This window comes from Cydia splendana, chromosome 22 (assembly GCF_910591565.1).
Source record: "Cydia splendana chromosome 22, ilCydSple1.2, whole genome shotgun sequence".
NCBI lineage: Eukaryota > Metazoa > Arthropoda > Insecta > Lepidoptera > Tortricidae > Cydia > Cydia splendana.
In genome coordinates this window covers 13,045,187-13,063,468 of record NC_085981.1, presented here as the reverse complement: position 1 = coordinate 13,063,468, position 18,282 = coordinate 13,045,187, and the positions used below count along the sequence as shown (strand labels likewise).

General features: G+C 38.6%; 1 protein-coding gene across 2 annotated transcripts; it reads right to left on the bottom strand.

Annotated features, from left to right (window-relative positions):
* Positions 1 to 328: 328 nt before the first annotated feature.
* Positions 329 to 17,888, bottom strand: LOC134801419 (zinc finger protein 737-like). 2 transcript variants are annotated; one of them, XM_063773968.1, is made up of 13 exons: positions 17,605 to 17,888; positions 16,746 to 16,853; positions 15,788 to 15,995; positions 15,231 to 15,401; positions 9,085 to 9,251; positions 8,707 to 8,792; positions 7,509 to 7,631; positions 6,410 to 6,526; positions 5,831 to 5,980; positions 4,239 to 4,313; positions 3,535 to 3,646; positions 2,685 to 2,789; positions 329 to 1,606 (listed from the first exon to the last, which is right to left on the bottom strand). In XM_063773968.1, the coding sequence occupies exons 1-13, from the start codon at positions 17,734 to 17,736 to the stop codon at positions 1,436 to 1,438; spliced, it is 1,725 nt and encodes a 574-aa protein (XP_063630038.1). In that variant the 5' UTR covers positions 17,737 to 17,888; the 3' UTR covers positions 329 to 1,435. The 2 variants fall into 2 exon arrangements, with proteins under 2 accessions (XP_063630038.1, XP_063630037.1); XM_063773967.1 differs by having other exon boundaries at positions 9,085 to 9,260; positions 17,605 to 17,887.
* Between the last annotated feature and the right edge of the window lie 394 nt (positions 17,889 to 18,282).

Here is an 18,282-nt window from a genome sequence, read left to right as displayed (position 1 = left end):
TGAGATTATTGCTCCATTTATGTATTAGATTAGACTAAGAAGAATTATTACGAAGTGAAAATTATATTTTTTGTTAAAGGAAGTTAGGTCATATTTTTCTTTTATTTTACTGTTACTAAGGGTACTCTGTTTTAACAAGCTTTTGTTTCTATACAAATCTAGAAAATTAAAGTAGATTATTTACAATATTCGTATTTTTATTTTCTCTAATTTACTGTAGGGATATCTATGTAGGTACTTTTATTGTATCTAAGTTTTTTTTTAATCAAAATTGGTACAGAAAGAGCCTGGATGTTGCTCTCTTCTCTTTTGTAGTCAATTTACCCAGTCAGTCACTCACAGGGTAAATTGGCAACAAAAGGGGAACTTAACTTCCAAAAAATATATCGAAGTTAATAACGAAACTCGATTACTAAAAGAGTAATAAATTCTTGTTTGATAACTAATTACGAAGCAGCGAAAAGTAATTCATATTTCGTAGCCAATCCAGGCGAAAACAGAAAAAAAAATCTTATTTCATAACCAGTTACGAAACTCGATTACGAAACCAGAAAGTAAATTCTTGTTTGATAATTAATTATGAAATAGGAAAAATTAATCTTCTTTGGCAGCCAGTTACGAAAACCATAGTTATGAAAACGGACCAAAGGAAAATCGTGACAACGACGCCAAAGACGGCATTTGACGTCGATCGTTTTTTGATGAAAATCTACTGAAAAACACCACACTTTTAGGTTGGCATTATTTATTCACAAAACTAAATTTGTTGCGTTCAAAAGGTTAAATAATTATAAATAAAACTATTGTTTTCAGATCGATTTCTTAGACTAGGCAATGTTTGCCTGCCTATTTACTTTAATAAGTTTTTATCAAATGAGCTGCTACATGAATTTGAACCAAATAAATAGGATGGTAAAATTGATTTTTAAACGGGCTTATTGGCTCACTTATGTAAGCTTGACATGCATCACCAGTATACTGGTATGACTAAACCATTGTCTAAGCCTATAGCGGCAGCCGTACGACCCCAATTTCAAAGAAAAACTGCAAATCGATGTACAGTTTAGCCATTTGGCACACGTATACTATAGTTCGTTTTTTTTTAGCATTAGAAAGAACTTGCAAGAAGGTAAGCGATTTTGACAAGTCTTTTATTGAAAAACGCTTTATAAAAATCAAAATTTAATACTTATGAAAGCCGACGAATATAAATGATTGTATTAGATTCATAATTGTTACATATTTGCCGTAACTTATTTTTTAAATGTGTTTTTAATTAAAAGACACATCAAGATTGTTTACCTTATTTCTAATGCTAAAAAAAACGAACTATAGAGGTCAAAAATTTTGTTATGACCTGTAGTATGCGAGTGCCAAACGGCTAAACTGCACATCGATTTGCGGTTTTTAAAGCGTTACAGCTTACGCTACTAGACTATTTGCTAGCTAAAGCCTTAGGTCTGCCGTCTCTAGTCAGCTTGAGGTGTATAAGTTTGACATGTGTCCCGAGTATGCTGGCCTGCGTGAACTGCGCGGGGCAGCGGCTGCACTGGTAGGGCCGCTCGCCGGTGTGGGTCCGAATATGGCCTTTGAGGATCTGGTTACGCTGGGGACAAAAACTATATACTCGTAGCTGGTCAAGCAATTCTTGTCAGCAGTAAAAAAAATAAAAATCGCGGGTTAGCAACACTGTTTTCGAATAATTCCAAAATCGCGTGTCATCTGTGTTTTATCTGTGGTGTGTCGATCGTGAATGACAGACATCATCTTGTTTGTTTACATTCTGAATCGTTGCTATTTCAAGAGGAGTTTCTGCTGTCACCATTAAATATTTAAATACCAATATATTAAATAAGATTGTGCATAAACTTGAGCAAAGTCAAGGTGCCTACAATGTACAATCATGCTCGTTGATCGTAAATATTAGTAAAATTTGAGGTTATGATAATTACGTGTTTTGGTTAGATGTACATTGCTGCTTTTCTTAACGCAATACTGCTCTTTGAGTTAGCTTTGAGTTTGAGTTGCTACTTCACTTTGCTGTACATTGCTACTGACATACTTTGCTTGTCAGACTATATTTAAGTTTTAGAATCGAACACGACTGAAAAGCGAAATTAAACTTCTTTGCCAAGGCACGAACGCTATAAATAGTTTGGTATACGAAGTCTTAATTCAACCATTAAAGACGAGTAGGGAAAAAGATTACTAATGTATCCAAGTGGTATCATTATCTTCCTCGCGTTATCCCAGCATTTTTGGTACGGCTCAATGGAGCCTGGGGTCCGTTTGGCAACTAATCCCAAGAATTGACGTAGGTGACTAGTTTTTAAGAAAGTGAGTGCCATCTGACCTTCCAACCCAGAGGGTAAACTAGGCCTTGGGATTAGTCCAGTTTCCTCACGATCTTTTCCTTCACCGAAAGCGACTGGTAAATATCAAACGATATTTCGTACATAAGTTCCGAAAAAGTCATTGCTACGAGTCGGGGTTTGAACCCGCGACTTCCGGATTGAAAAGGTTCCGTCACACAGGCGCGTTTTCCGGGCGGGGCGTTGAGTGTGTGTGAGCGTTTTATATGTAAAAGCGGCGCGCCCCGCTCACGCGCCGCCCGCAAAACCTGTGTGACGGAGCCTAAAGATAGACTAGGTATTAGATTAATAATGTATCCAAGTGGTACTTACGTCGAAAACCTTGTCACACATGGGACAGGGGTATTTTAGCGGTCGCTTGAACCCCTCGTGTACCAGTCGTCTGTGCTCGTTCAGAGACCACGCGTTCACGTATGCCTGAAAACAATAACATACCTAGTTATTTTTATTTTTTTCATCACTAGCTACCCGTCCCGGCTTCACACGGGTTACACAAAACCTTAACAAATTATACACCTAAACCTTCCAAGAATCCCATTCCAATCCATTGACAGGTGAAAACCGCATGAAAATCCGTTCAGTAGTTTTTGAGTTTATCGCGACCATACATACACACATACAGACAGACGCGGCGGGGGACTTTGTTTTATAAAGTGTATTGATGAGTTATATTCAAAATAAGACATTTTAAATCGTAGACGTAATAGGTTAAGAATAATAAAAGGATTTTTTTATGAAACTTATGAAATGGTTAAACCAGGCAGAAATAAAGCTGAATTTTTCCCACTGGGAATTTTCCTCACCTCTGGGGAAAACTGACAAAAAAACAGTAGTATTTTTTTTGTTCCATTTAGTTCTACTATTTTATGTCGCACACATAAAATAGTAGAACTAAATGGAACAAAAAAAATTCCATACCTAATTGTTGCCATGTTTCAGCATTTCACGTCAAAAATGTGACAGTTACGTAGGTATTTAGTGCATAATTATTTTCCATCGTATTTTCACGGAAGCGTACGAACGATGTCTTGCTATTTCAGTCAGTCTCGGTACAAAAAGTACTGAGGTTGACTGAATTAGCATGACAAATACGAACGTTTCCGAGAAAATACGATGGAAAACAATTTTGTACTACATCTGTATATATAATGCTGCTAGGTACCTTTTCGCAGCGGTCGCACTGGAACGGTTTGATGTTGAGATGTATGCGGTTGGTGTGTCGGTCCAGGTCGCGTCGGATCGCGAACCGCTTGTCGCAGTGTTCACAGGCCAAACTGGGAAATCGATCAAAAACAAAATATTTCGTAAAATATGGGTGCACACATAAATAAAAAAATAAAAATATAAAATATGTATAGCTCTTATGTCAGCGAATTAAGAACTATGGGACATATTTTTGAGTAAGTTATGTATGTGCATGTTTTACACTTGATTGTACTATTTTATTGTAAAAATGTGGTTGTAAGACTAGCGATGCACTTCGCAACGCGCAAAAGAAAATAAACACTGAATTGTACAGAATTAGCTAAATATGTCACGATTGTCACGTGTTCAGAATTATCCACATTACTATCTTGACAATACAGTTGTGGTCAAACAGTTTTGAACACATGCCTCGCTAACAACTTTTATTTATTACATATTAGTCAAAAATCATATAGGCAGCGGGAATATTTTTTGTGGAAAAACTAATTACTTAACTGTTTAGACGACAACGGTTTCACTCACTTGAATTTTTAGTCGCTATTGGCGACATGTTTCGGGCCCGTCGGGGGTCCTTCCTCAGGCTCGAGTGCTCGCGACGGCTGCACTTCGTGCAAGTGAGTGAAACCGTTGTCGTCTAAATAGTTCGAGCTAATTACTTACGGTAATTCAGTGTAGCTAACGTGAGTTGACGCCGTTTTCAAGTGATGTTTTAGTATTGATGCCGATTTAAAACTCCTGTAAAACAATTCAAGCTAAAATTAAGTTGTAAAATGGAATATTATTGTCGAAACAGGGAGGGAGGCAGTGTCTGGTTTAAACCGACGAGCCTGTGAGTAATCGAGCACCTGTGACTACGAAAAGTGTTAAAAATTTGTATTGTTTGTAAAACGGTTTAGATCTACTGATCTAAGGAAAAGCGTGTGGTTCTAGCCGATTTACCAATTTAACTTTAACGAAATTTCATCTTTACATATCTTCTTAGAAAAAAAGAAAAGTAAAATTAAATACCAATTTTAGGAGACTTCACATCAACCATCAATATATGAAAGAATGATAACGAATAAGTAAAAGTTGTGATTTTTTTATTCGTTACTTACTTGTCGCACTCCACACAGTAATAGTCTCTGGACAGCGAATGCTTGACGCTATGTATCTTGAGCTGCGAGGGAGCCTTGAAGGCCATGCCGCATTCTTGGCACACGTGGGACTTGGTCACCTCACCCGCCGACACTTCTGTCGGGTGTCGACTATTCATTACTTACTTGTCGCACTCAACACAGTAATAATCCCTGGACAGCGAATGCTTGACGCTATGTATCTTGAGCTGCGAGAGAGCCTTGAAGGCCATCCCGCATTCTTGACACAGGTGGGACTTGGTCACCTCACCCGCCGACACTTCTGTCGGGTGTCGACTATTCATTACTTACTTGTCGCACTCAACACAGTAATAATCCCTGGAGAGCGAATGCTTGACGCTATGTATCTTGAGCTGCGAGGGAGCCTTGAAGGCCATCCCGCATTCTTGACACACGTGGGACTTGGTCACCTCACCCGCCGACACTTCTGTCGGGTGTCGACTATTCATTACTTACTTGTCGCACTCAACACAGTAATAATCCCTGGACAGCGAATGCTTGACGCTATGTATCTTGAGCTGCGAGAGAGCCTTGAAGGCCATCCCGCATTCTTGACACACGTGGGACTTGGTCACCTCACCCGCCGACACTTCTGTCGGGTGTCGACTATTCGTTACTTACTTGTCGCACTCAACACAGTAATAATCCCTGGACAGCGAATGCTTGACGCTATGTATCTTGAGCTGCGAGGGAGCCTTGAAGGCCATCCCGCATTCTTGACACACGTGGGACTTGGTCACCTCACCCGCCGACACTTCTGTCGGGTGTCGACTATTCATTACTTACTTGTCGCACTCAACACAGTAATAATCCCTGGACAGCGAATGCTTGACGCTATGTATCTTGAGCTGCGAGAGAGCCTTGAAGGCCATCCCGCATTCTTGACACACGTGGGACTTGGTCACCTCACCCGCCGACACTTCTGTCGGGTGTCGACTATTCATTACTTACTTGTCGCACTCAACACAGTAATAATCCCTGGACAGCGAATGCTTGACGCTATGTATCTTGAGCTGCGAGAGAGCCTTGAAGGCCATCCCGCATTCTTGACACACGTGGGACTTGGTCACCTCACCCGCCGACACTTCTGTCGGGTGTCGACTATTCGTTACTTACTTGTCGCACTCAACACAGTAATAATCCCTGGACAGCGAATGCTTGACGCTATGTATTTTCAACTGCGAAGGAGCCTTGAAGGCCATCCCGCACTCTTGGCACACGTGGGACTTGGTCACCTCACCCGCCGACACTTCTGTCGGATGTCGACTGGAATACAATAGAACAAGGCTCAAATTAAAAATAAGAAAATTTTATTTGGTGGGTCTTAAAACTTTAAAAGGTTAGTTAAATGTAAAAAAAATTCTGTAGGTACTTTTAGCATCTGCTGTTTGCCAGACTGCCAATAAGAATATAATTTTTTTTATGGCGAAAAGTTACTTCTCACTACTATAAACAAAAACTCTTATAAGGTGCAGGGGGATTATTTAAACTACCTAATCGAAATATCTTCCATGTTTTACATTATTAACTAGAGTGCCATATAGTTATGTCCAGATAGCGAAAAAGATGTGTTGTGTGACTTTAGTTAATAATGTAAAACATGGGAGATATTTCGATTAATATAAATTACCCTGCAGTCTAAATAACCCCCCTGCACCTTACTAATAAAGGTCTTAATCAAAATATAGGACTCACACAATCATATGCGCCTTGAGCACGTCCCTATTGGCGTAGCTCTTTTCACAGTAGGCGCACGTGACGCGTGCGCGACCGTGCACGTTGGCGATGTGTTTCCGCCACGACACCTGGCGTCTGAAATTATATCAACATAATGGGGTTGGCCGGTCGAAGTATTTTAGACTAGCGACCCGCTCCGGCTTCACGCGGGTTAACAAATTATACACCTAAGCCTTCCTCAAGAATCACTCTATTAATAGGTGAAAACACCATGAAAATCCGTTCAGTGGTTATTGAGTTTATCGCGAACAAACATACAAACACACAAACTGTCAGACGCGGCGGGGGACTTTGTTTTATAAGGTGTAGTGAGATGGCGCCAGCATAGCTTGCCCTAGAATTGTGTCAATTTCTTTTATTGGAATTTTATGCCCTGGATGCGAACGCTTTAAGCTAAATCTCATAAAACAAGACGAAAGACAGGGGAAAGCTATGATGGCGTCATCTATGCAAACCTTTTACAGTTGCCAACCCCATTAAACGTGACGAGTTGCGAAACTTGCGAATAGGTAATTCGCAAATCGTGTCGATTTAAAACACTCCCTTCGGTCGTGTTTTATTTTATCGCCACCAGTTTCGAATTTCTTCTTTTCCGCACTTGTATCGTAAATAACTATTACGTGCGAAATGGATTATTACGAGCGAGGTTACACTACCAGTCGTGGTAATTTATGGTAAAATGTCACCCACAGAAATCACATTAAGAATTCTCAAATTGACCCTAAAAATCAGGATTATGTAAGATGGCATACTCCTCAGAATATGGGTTCAGAACCTCTTCTTTGGCGTTAACACATTCATTGCCACTAGCCGTAGCACTCAGTGTCCTACGGATTACGCTCACGGCGCGTAGCCACTTCTTCGCCGTATGAAGCGCGTAGTCGCTACGAACAGTGTACCCGACAGTCGCGTTCTTGGCGCTGAATATGTTAAACCTGTCTTGTTTGATTTTGTGTTAGTAAAATATCAAAAAACCTACAAAATTCAGCAATAGTCTGTTATCCAGACGAAGTCTGTTATCCAAGATTGAAATTAATTAAATATTATAAATACTTACTTGAAAGTTTTCCCGCAGTGTGGACAGTGCCTGTGATGGCTGGCCGAGTGGAAGGCCGAGTAGTGGTCCTTGACTGTTAGTCGACTGACCCGAGTCAGGCCGCATACGGGGCAGCGGTACCGTCTGTCATACAAGCAATATTATAAATACCTACTTGAAAGTTTTCCCGCAGTGTGGACAGTGCCTGTGATGGCTGGCCGAGTGGAAGGCCGAGTAGTGGTCCTTGACTGTTAGTCGACTGACTCGAGTCAGGCCGCATACGGGGCAGCGGTACCGTCTGTCATACAAGCAATATTATAAATACCTACTTGAAAGTTTTCCCGCAGTGTGGACAGTGCCTGTGATGGCTGGCCGAGTGGAAGGCCGAGTAGTGGTCCTTGACTGTTAGTCGACTGACTCGAGTCAGGCCGCATACGGGGCAGCGGTACCGTCTGTCATACAAGCAATATAAAAAAAAATAGAAAACGATCAAGTGCGAGACGCACTCGCGTTCCAAGGGTTCCGTACATTACCCAATTTTTAACAAAATTTTTTTTGTGTGGAACTTGAATGAAATGTCTTTTAAAAACCCGTAGGGGTCGGATCAAAAACTAAGTAATTAAGTCCGACTCACGCTTGACTGCACATTTCTAATAGGTTTTCCTGTCATCTATAGGTAAAGAACTATTTTGTGTATTATTTCAAAATTTTAAACCCAGTAGTTTCGGAGATAAAGGGGGGGAATGGTCGGACAGACAGACAGACACACGAGTGATTCTATAAGGGGGGTTCCGTTTTTTCCTTTTGAGGTACGGAACCCTAAAAATCGCTGGAATTCAAACATCGGTCAAAGGCTCTTTTAACATTAATCTAAAAAATTATCCATGTCGCTATAGTTCGTTTAGAAGGTAAGCGATATTGACATGTATTTTAATTGAAAAACGCTTTTTAAAAATCAAAAACTATTACTTATGAAAGCAGAAGAATATAAATGATCGTATTGGATTCATAATTGTTACATATTTGCCGTTACTTATTTTTAAAATGTGTTTTTCAATTAAAAGACACATCAAGATTGTTTACCTTATTTCTAATGCTAAAAAAACGAACTATAGTTAGAACCCCAGTAAATGAATTGTATTGTATTCATCATCATTATCATTGAAATTTAGTTTTCTGATAGCGTTGTTTAAAAAATGATCAAAAATAATTAACCCACCTTTCGTGGTATTTCTTGTGACAGAGCAGTTTATCTTCTGTACTCATTCTCTGTTTACATACATCACATTCGTAATCGCCATTGCTCTGAAAGTAGAAATAAAATGTTAATTTTGAACATACATACCTACATAAGTATGTACGTAAGAAGACTGAATTACAAAGCTACAAGGCAATGTAAAATATAAACATAGCGGTTTAAACTGCTGTACGTGAAATATATATAGAAAAATAAAAATAAAAACACAGTGTTTCATGCATGCCCAGTCAAAAGATGGTGTAGGTATCTATCTTATTTTTCAAATGTCAGTTAAAAGTAAAAAAAAAATATTTGTGTTGGGTTTAATAAGTAATAGGTGTTTAAATAAATCAAACGTACCTCGCTATGCTTTTCCAGGTGTTTGTGGAAGCTCGCCTTATAGTTGAACCCTTTAATGCAGTCTGTGCACTTGTACGTGGAGGCCAGGTAGCGCTGGTCGCGCGCCATTTGAGCGCGCTCCTCGAAGCATTGCTCTCGGGTTATGTAGATTGTTTCTATCTCGCATTCTGTCATTTCTGTAATATGTAGTCCATCAAAACCAAAATATTACTTTGCTAATCCGCGAAAAGATAACGTGCTAGTCAATCAGTGCTAACCCGTTATACTTACTTGCGTATTTTTAAATGAGGCGAAACACGTGTCGAGTATTGTTGTTTTGGTGGTGGTTTGTTATATTTATTTGCGTATTTATATTAGCGGTGGGACGGTAGGAACATTAATTGCATGGAAAAAATACGCAAGTAAGTACATATAACGGGTTAGCACTGATTGACTAGCACGTTATCTTTACGCGGATTAGCAAAGTAATATTTTGGTTTTGATTAATATGGATTTCCGCAAAGTAACGCCTGAATCTATTCACTATATGTAGTCCATATTAACCTTTTGGACGCCAATGACGGATATCCGCACCGAAGGTCCAACGCCAAAGACAGATTAATCCGTCACAGACCACAGAGCAACATAGACCTACGTGCATATGCATAAAGTTCAATTTCAGTTTTGACACTTCGGTGACGCGCGTGGCGTCCGAATGACAGCTTTTGTGTTAGACACGGCGTCGAAAGGGTTAAATGACAAAAGTCTCGAGCCAGGGTATGACCTGCGTATTAGATTAGTACGGATATAATGTCCACAAATAATCTATAGTTAATTTCATTAGGATTCAAAATAATGTAAACAAAAAGACATGCTGCAAGCATTTTCCCAAGACCAAGTCACATACTTTTTTTTATGTTGTATTTTTTTAGCTTGAACACCATACATAGGTAATAAAAATAGTTATTTGTACAACAAGAGATCAAAGTTCGATATTTCTTCGAGTGCTTATTTTGAGTCCCGTGCAAGCGAAAGATTCTATAATAGATTCACGAGCGTAGCGAGTGAATCTAATTTAGAATCTTGAGCGTAGTAAGGGATTCAAAAGCGCACGAGATGTAAATAACTTTGATCTCGTGTAGTACACAAAATTTTTCACCCTAAGCAGTGAGAACATACCTAGAGGGACAGAGATAATAGAACCCAAGTATATCGAACTTGTATTAGACCCCGCATGTTGAAATGACATTTGACTATAAAGGTCACTTGAATGTCATTTTGTCTCACTCAGTGAGCAAAATCGCATTTTGCTCACTGACTAAGACACACTCAGTGTGACTTTTTAAGAAGCAAAGTACTCTCGTTCGAAGTTCGAGCTGCTGAGGTGAAAATATTATTATTGCCCATTTTTTTTATGAAAAAAAAAAAAAAAAAAGATCATGGGCATAAAAGGAATACAAACTAGTCCGGTGGCCGGCTGCATGAAACAAACCTCATCAAAAAATAGAATATACCTACCCTGTAGAGGTACCTGACATTTAGTAGCTTCCAACGCACTTGGTCGGCCTAGGCTTAACCTGGCAGATTTTGTACAAATGGCAAAAACGTTGGACAAAAATTCATCAAAAAAAACCTCATCGAAAAATAGAATGAAACTTGTATGGTAGTATACCTGACCTTGAGGACAGTAAAAAAAAAGTGGTCGGCCTCACCTTAGCCTGGCAGTTTTTGCAGTCCGACCAGATTTATTGGGTCACGTGAGAGCTACAATTTACCTCATCGAAAAATAGAATGAAACAAACGGATTATAATAGCTAAAATAAGCCTGTTGACGTATGTCTTGGTCGGCCTCACCTTAACCTGGCAGTTTTTGCAGTCCGACCAAATTTATAAAAAAATCATCAAAAATTTTTTATCGAAAAATCGTATGAAACTGGTATGGTACGATGGCTGCCTTTGAGGACAGTAAAAAAAAAGTGGTCGGCCAAATCCTGTGTTGGCAGGTTCCTGTGTCCGACCAATTTTGTGGTACCACGTGAGAGCTACAATTTTACCTCATCGAAAAATAGAATGAAACAAACGGATTATAATAGCTAAAATAAGCCTGTTGACGTATGTCTTGGTCGGCCTCACCTTAACCTGGCAGTTTTTGCAGTCCGACCAAATTTGTAAAAAAAACATCAAAAATTTTTTATCGAAAAATCGTATGAAACTTGTATGGTACGATAGCTGCCTTTGAGGACAGTAAAAAAAAAGTGGTTGGCCAAATCCTGTGTTGGCAGGTTCCTGTGTCCGACCAATTTTGTGGTACCACGTGAGAGCTACAATTTACCTCATCGAAAAATTGAATGAAACAAACGGATTATAATAGCTAAAATAAGCCTGTTGACGTATGACTTGGTCGGCCTCACCTTAACCTGGCAGTTTTTGCAGTCCGACCAAATTTATACAAAAATCATCAAAAATTTTTTATCGCAAAATCGTATGAAACTTGTATGGTACAATAGCTGCCTTTGAGGACAGTAAAAAAAAGTGGTCGGCCAAATCCTGTGTTGGCAGATTCCTGTGTCCGACCAATTTTGTGGTACCACGTGAGAGCTACAATTTACCTCATCAGAAAAATAGAATGAAACAAACGGATTATAATAGCTAAAATAAGCCTGTTGACGTATGTCTTGGTCGGCCTCACCTTAGCCAGGCAGTTTTTGCAGTCCGACCACATTTATAAGGAATAATAATTTCTATATTGAAAATATGGTTTCTTCGCAGCTTGAACTTAACTTAATAATGCTAACTGAAAAAAGTCATAAGGAAATGGGTCCATGGAGGTCTTAGAGGGCTTTAAAAAAAAAGAAAACATTCAGTTCAAATTTTATTCATAAATCTATCTAATATCTAAATAACGTTTTCTAACTACTGACGTGGCTTCAGAGTAACACTTACGTTGAGATGATGTCTCACAGATGTCAAAAATAAAAAGGTTTTCATCGATTTTTGACAAGTTTTGAATCGTATATCCTACTTTTCTAACATTTTATCACGCCAGGTGGCGCCTCCATAGTGGAGTTGCTGTCATTGTCAAATCACATACATTGTTTCCAATAAATTGTAAACATTCTCCTTTTTTAACCGACTTCCAAATCCCAAAGGAGGAGGTTATCAATTCGGTTGTATGTTTTTTTTTCTCCACAATACTGCAATAGTGTGCGACAAATTGTGGAAATATACCTATAGGATCTCCCTTTTTTCCCAAGGACCCGATATGCATAAATCGGTGAGAAAAAGCTTTGAGTACCAAAAACTAAGGCAAATGACAAAGACCGTTTGTGTAGGCTGCATTTTAAGGAAGATAAATATTTTGGAAAGAGTAAATACACAGGTAAGCTAAGTTTTAACGAAGTAGTAAATTTAGGGCATAATGGCTTGGCCACACATGCTGTATTCCATACGCATCATGACTTTGTGTACCTATCTGATGGGCGGGCGTATATGAAACGCCTTCTTGTACATGCAGGTGATCCAGGTATACACCAAAGCTTAGTTTTCAATCGAACACTTGTAATATAAGAGGAAAAACTGCACGTGAGCCTTCCAAAATTTTAATAAACGGTAAAATACGCAAGATAACCTCACATATATTAAGTGATTATCTTTGCATCAAATCAGCCTTTTTTCCATCAACTGTAGCATTTCTCCTTCGAAGCTCGGTTTGTAGAAAAGAAATTCCCACCTTTTACCAGTGGTAACTACTGGGAATAAAAATTCCCAGTAGGTACCACCAAACCGAGTTGGTGGTAAATACTAGGATTTTTTTTTCCCAGTAGTTACCAGTGGTAAAAGGTGGGAAAATAATTCCCAGTAGTTACCACTGATAAGAACTTGGTGGTAACTAGTGGGAATAACCCTTTTATTGTTAATAATTACTGTTCATCATAATCATCTTCGGAGTCGAAGTCTGACGAACTTTCCCCAGACTCCGACTTATCTATTGTTATTTCTTCGACTCGCAAAGGCGTTATGTGTCCTTCAAACCATTTGATCTTATACATTTCATCTCTTAATGCAAGTGGATTCTGCCGCACACTGCCACATTGAATTTATGAAAGCCGTCCGTAACAAGCCATACGTCAACAGGTTTATTTTAGCTATTATAATCCGTTTTTTTTTTTCATCCTATTTTCGATGAGGTAAATTGTAGCTGTCACGTGGTACCACAAATTTGGTCGGACTGCAAAAACTCCCAGGCTACGGTGAGGCCGAACAAGCCATACGTCAACAGATTTATTTTAGGTATTATAATCCGTTTGTTACATTCTATTTTTCGATGAGGTAAATTGTAGCTATCACGTGGTACCACAAAATTGGTCGGACACAGGAACCTGCCAACACAGGATTTGGCCGACCACTTTTTTTTTTACTGTCCTCAAAGGCAGCTATCGTACCATACAAGTTTCATACGATTTTTCTATAAAACATTTTTGATGATTTTTTTATAAATTTGGTCGGACTGCAAAAACTGCCAGGTTAAGGTGAGGCCGACCAAGACATACGTCAACAGGCTTATTTTAGCTATTATAATCCGTTTGTTTCATTCTATTTTTCGATGAGGTAAATTGTAGCTCTCACGTGGTACCACAAAATTGGTCGGACACAGGAACCTGCGAATACAGGATTTGGCCAACCACTTTTTTTTTACTGTCCTCAAAGGCAGCTATCGTACCATACAAGTTTCATACGATTTTTCGATAAAAATTTTTTGATGTTTTTTTTATAAATTTGGTCGGACTGCAAAAACTGCCAGGTTAAGGTGAGGCCGACCAAGACATACGCCAACAGGCTTACTTTAGCTATTATAATCCGTTTGTTTCATTCTATTTTTCGATGAGGTAAAATTGTAGCTCTCACGTGGTACCACAAAATTGGTCGGACACAGGAACCTGCCAACACAGGATTTGGCCGATCACTTTTTTTTTACTGTCCTCAAAGGCAGCCATCGTACCATACCAGTTTCATACGATTTTTCGATAAAAAATGTTTGATGATTTTTTTATAAATGTGGTCGGACTGCAAAAACTGCCAGGTTAAGGTGAGGCCGACCAAGACATACGTCAACAGGCTTATTTTAGCTATTATAATCCGTTTGTTTCATTCTATTTTTCGATGAGGTAAAATTGTAGCTCGCACGTGGTACCACAAAATTGGTCGGACACAGGAACCTGCCAACACAGGATTTGGCCGATCACTTTTTTTTTACTGTCCTCAAAGGCAGCCATCGTACCATACCAGTTTCATACGATTTTTCGATAAAAAATTTTTGCTGATTTTTTTATAAATTTGGTCGGACTGCAAAAACTGCCAGGTTAAGGTGAGGCCGACCAAGACATACGTCAACAGGCTTATTTTAGCTATTATAATCCGTTTGTTTCATTCTATTTTTCGATGAGGTAAATTGTAGCTCTCACGTGACCCAATAAATCTGGTCGGACTGCAAAAACTGCCAGGCTAAGGTCCTCACCTTAGCCTGGCCGACCAATTTTTTTTTACTGTCCTCAAGGTCAGGTATCCTACCATACAAGTTTCATTCTATTTTTCGATGAGGTTTTTTTTGATGAATTTTTGTCCAACGTTTTTGCTATTTGTACAAAATCTGCCAGGTTAAGCCTAGGCCGACCAAGTGCGTTGGAAGCTACTAAATGTCAGGTACCTCTACAGGGTAGGTATATTCTATTTTTTGATGAGGTTTGTTTCATGCAGCCGGCCACCGGACTAAACGCTTTTAGTGGCGTAGCGTGAATTAATGTAGCCGTGGGCGAAGTCGCATCTGCGAGGCCCTTTTCTTTCAAGGGCCCACTTCGCCCACGCCTAGCTACGCCACTGAACGCTTTAATTAATGACTAAGACTTATAGGGTAATTACGTCAGTTTACCGTCCGGTGTCAGTTTCCGTCCACTTGACGGATTAGTAAATAATACATTTCATTTATAATTTGCTACTTGCAAAATATTTTTTTTATGTAGATAGATAAATTGTTTAGGATGCAATAAGTCCAAATTTGTGCAGCAAAGAAGATATTCAAATTTCGTCAAGTGGACGGAATTTGACACCGGACGAAAACTAGCACAATGACCCTATTTGATAGAAAAGCTAAAATTGTATTAAATTCCTACCTTCAACTTCTTTTTTTATTTCTATATCCTTCTTAACTTTTCTTTTCTTGTACTTGTCCTTTCCAAGGCTTTTCTTGAGGCTCTTCAGATCCACTTCCATCATCATTACCTCTTCCTTTAATAACTCCTTTAGAGGAAAATCTTCTTCTTTGACAAAAGGCTCTTGGAAATCTGAAAGTTTAAAAGATTATTATTAACTTTCATTTGTATAATACCGCAGAATTTCGAGGCAGTTTTCGTTATACTGCTACGAAGTGCTGGAATAAACTTCCACCGCCTTATTTTATACACGGTGGCTAAAAAATAACTGCATTCCTGTTGCCAGGGAGGTTTTGGAATCATACTGAGCAACTTTTACTACGGGACCAACCCCGATCCCGTGAAAAAAAAATTACCCTCCCATAGAAAATGGACCAGCCATAATGTATGAAACAGCAAAAATTATTTGCGATTTTGGGGTTGGTCCCATAGTAAAAGTTGCTCAGTAGTATCCCAAAACCTCCCTGGCAATGGGAATGCAGTTTTTTTTTGCGTGTATTTGCATAGATAATACCAACCAGTATTCACATCATCATACTCCTCAAACGTTGCTCCCTCCTTCTTCATCTCCTGTTTGACTTTAGGCCCCCGATGGTCGTAGACGAAATAGGACTCCTCTTCCATTGACTTTGTTGTTCCTAATTCTATAATGTCTAGAGACATTGAGGATAGTTGATGCGGTGCTCGGGATTGTGTGCGGACTGAGTGAATGGTTGAATCTTCTACCTGAAATGATATAAAAAATGTAGTATGTTATTTTGATTTTAATTGAAAAAATACAAGTTAAAGAAACAAATAAGTGTGAAGTATTAAAATGATTTTACGGTTTAGACTTTGTTTTTAGTCATCTCTGGTATTAAATTCAGGGCAAAAAGCTTACTGTTTCAACATCCGGACATACCTACTACTCCTACTAGCTATGGTTTTGACTGGTATGTATCATTCTGGCATGACCATGCAAAAATTACTGTGTGAATTAATCAAGATGGAAATCGACAAAAATTTACTGTACTTTGCTTATCTTGTTTTATTGCCATATTTTCTTACCCCCATGTTCATAAAACTTAGCAAACCTTTATTAAATTTTGTCCCTTTCTATCACAAATGATGGAAAAGGACAAACAATTATGAAGGTCTTGTTTGTTAGACTTAACAGGTGTTTATGATTAACGCCTTTAACCTCTAACTGGTATTCCATCTGTCCAATATCGTGGTACAATGTCATTGCATCTCATTCTTTGAGATTTGAGACAAAATACACATTAGTTGGTGGAATACCACCCTAATACAATAATACATTATTCTAATAATTTTACTAAAGTAAATTACGTACAATGTACATGGCGGGAAGAAGTTGATAACTCAAGATATTTTATTGAATAAATTTGAACATAAAATTACATAAAGTTCAAATTACTTAAATTTTTTCTCACCATTTATCAACTTTTTCCCACCGTGTACGGACTTAATACATACACTGTGTATATTCTCTAGTAGAATCTGGTTACTTTGCACATTTTGTATGAACAGCTCTGCTTGTTGTTGGGCCCGCTTACAGAGGAAGCAGAGGAACAGACATTCAGCCTGAAATATAACAAATAAAAACATTAAACAGCCATACAGAGTAGGTTTAATATTTTTTTATTACAATATTAACCTGTCGTCTACCCAGGTCGGAGATCTCCGGCCAATTGTTCGTTACCCTTGGCTCCCGCGCCCCACACGACCCCGTATTTGTTATGACCGTTTTTTTTGCACCCGACATAAATGGCAGGAGAAAAGCAGCTTTCATTTCATTAAAAAAAATTGACGGAGATCTCCAGGCGGAGAGGTGCTTTTTTTTGACAGCTTGGTAGACGACAGGTTAAAGTTATCTCTTAGGGCCACCCCACATCTGGCGTCTTTCGGGCGTCGGCGTCGGTCAGCGCTATGGAAAATGACGTCGCTGCGCAGTTGCGTCGACGTTGCGTCGAGCAGGGCCATAGAGTTGTAGACGCCAACGAGACGCCGACGCTCGAAAGACGCTAGATGTGGGGTGGCCCTTATGATAAAAAAATAACTATGAGCAAACATCCATACCTAAACTTTCTGTTAATTATATTCATATTTTTGTTTCAAAGTACACTCGAGTCAAGTGAATGAAAACGGGTAGTTAAATATGGACATTTCTATTTAATATAATTAAGAATATATACACTTAAGGTTTTTATGAATATCAGAATCAGAATTATTTTATTTGCCAGAATACTTAAAAACAACATGTATACATGGTATGTTTTATGAATGGAAATATCTTGCCTAAAATAATTGTTGAATTATCAAAATAATAAAATACCTGTATAAATGTTTTCAGTACCGAGTTTCGTAAATTTAAGCAGTAAATTGACTTCTCTTCCTTCGCACACAAACACCCGAAACAATACTGATCTGACCCCATGTCGGCATGTGCCATTGCAATATCTTTCATACAATAGTTAATTTAAATAAATACATTTCACAATTAAAGAAATAAACGCTTTATTATCACCAAAACATCGACAAAATTTTGTCATGACAAGTAGCGTTCACAGATTAGAAAATAATTCATACACCACAGCTGTCAAATTTGTTTAGGCGTTTTTCTGCCTTAACTTTACAAAGCGGGAAATGTTTAATTTTTACGCCATCTAGTGTCCAATAGCACGTATATTTCGTGCATCATTGCATAGTGGCAGAAATAAAATAATGGTTAATAGAATATTCTCTTTGATTACGTAATGGCAAGTAATGGGCTCCACAGACGTTGTCGATAATGTAGCAATCAAGTAGCAATGCAATTTATAGATGGTCAAGCAAATCTTGTCAATAGAAAAAGGCGCGAAATTCAAATTTTCTATGAGACGATATCCCTTCGCGCCTACATTTTTCATATTTGCCGCCTTTTTCTACTGACAAGATCTGCTTGACCAAGTATATCAAAATTTTATAGAAAAACGTTAGTTTAAAAAAAATACAGGATTAGAACAGCAGCATT

Coding starts and splice junctions, on each gene's coding strand:
- LOC134801419 (XM_063773967.1), bottom strand. CDS start 17,736: ATGAAAGATATTGCAATGGCACATGCCGACATGGGGTCAGATCAGTAT. Junction 15,402..15,787: donor GTATGATGATGTGAATACTG/GTTGGTATTATC, acceptor TTAAACTTTCAG/ATTTCCAAGAGCCTTTTGTC. Junction 4,314..5,830: donor TACTGTGTTGAGTGCGACAA/GTAAGTAACGAA, acceptor ATTGTTTTACAG/GAGTTTTAAATCGGCATCAA.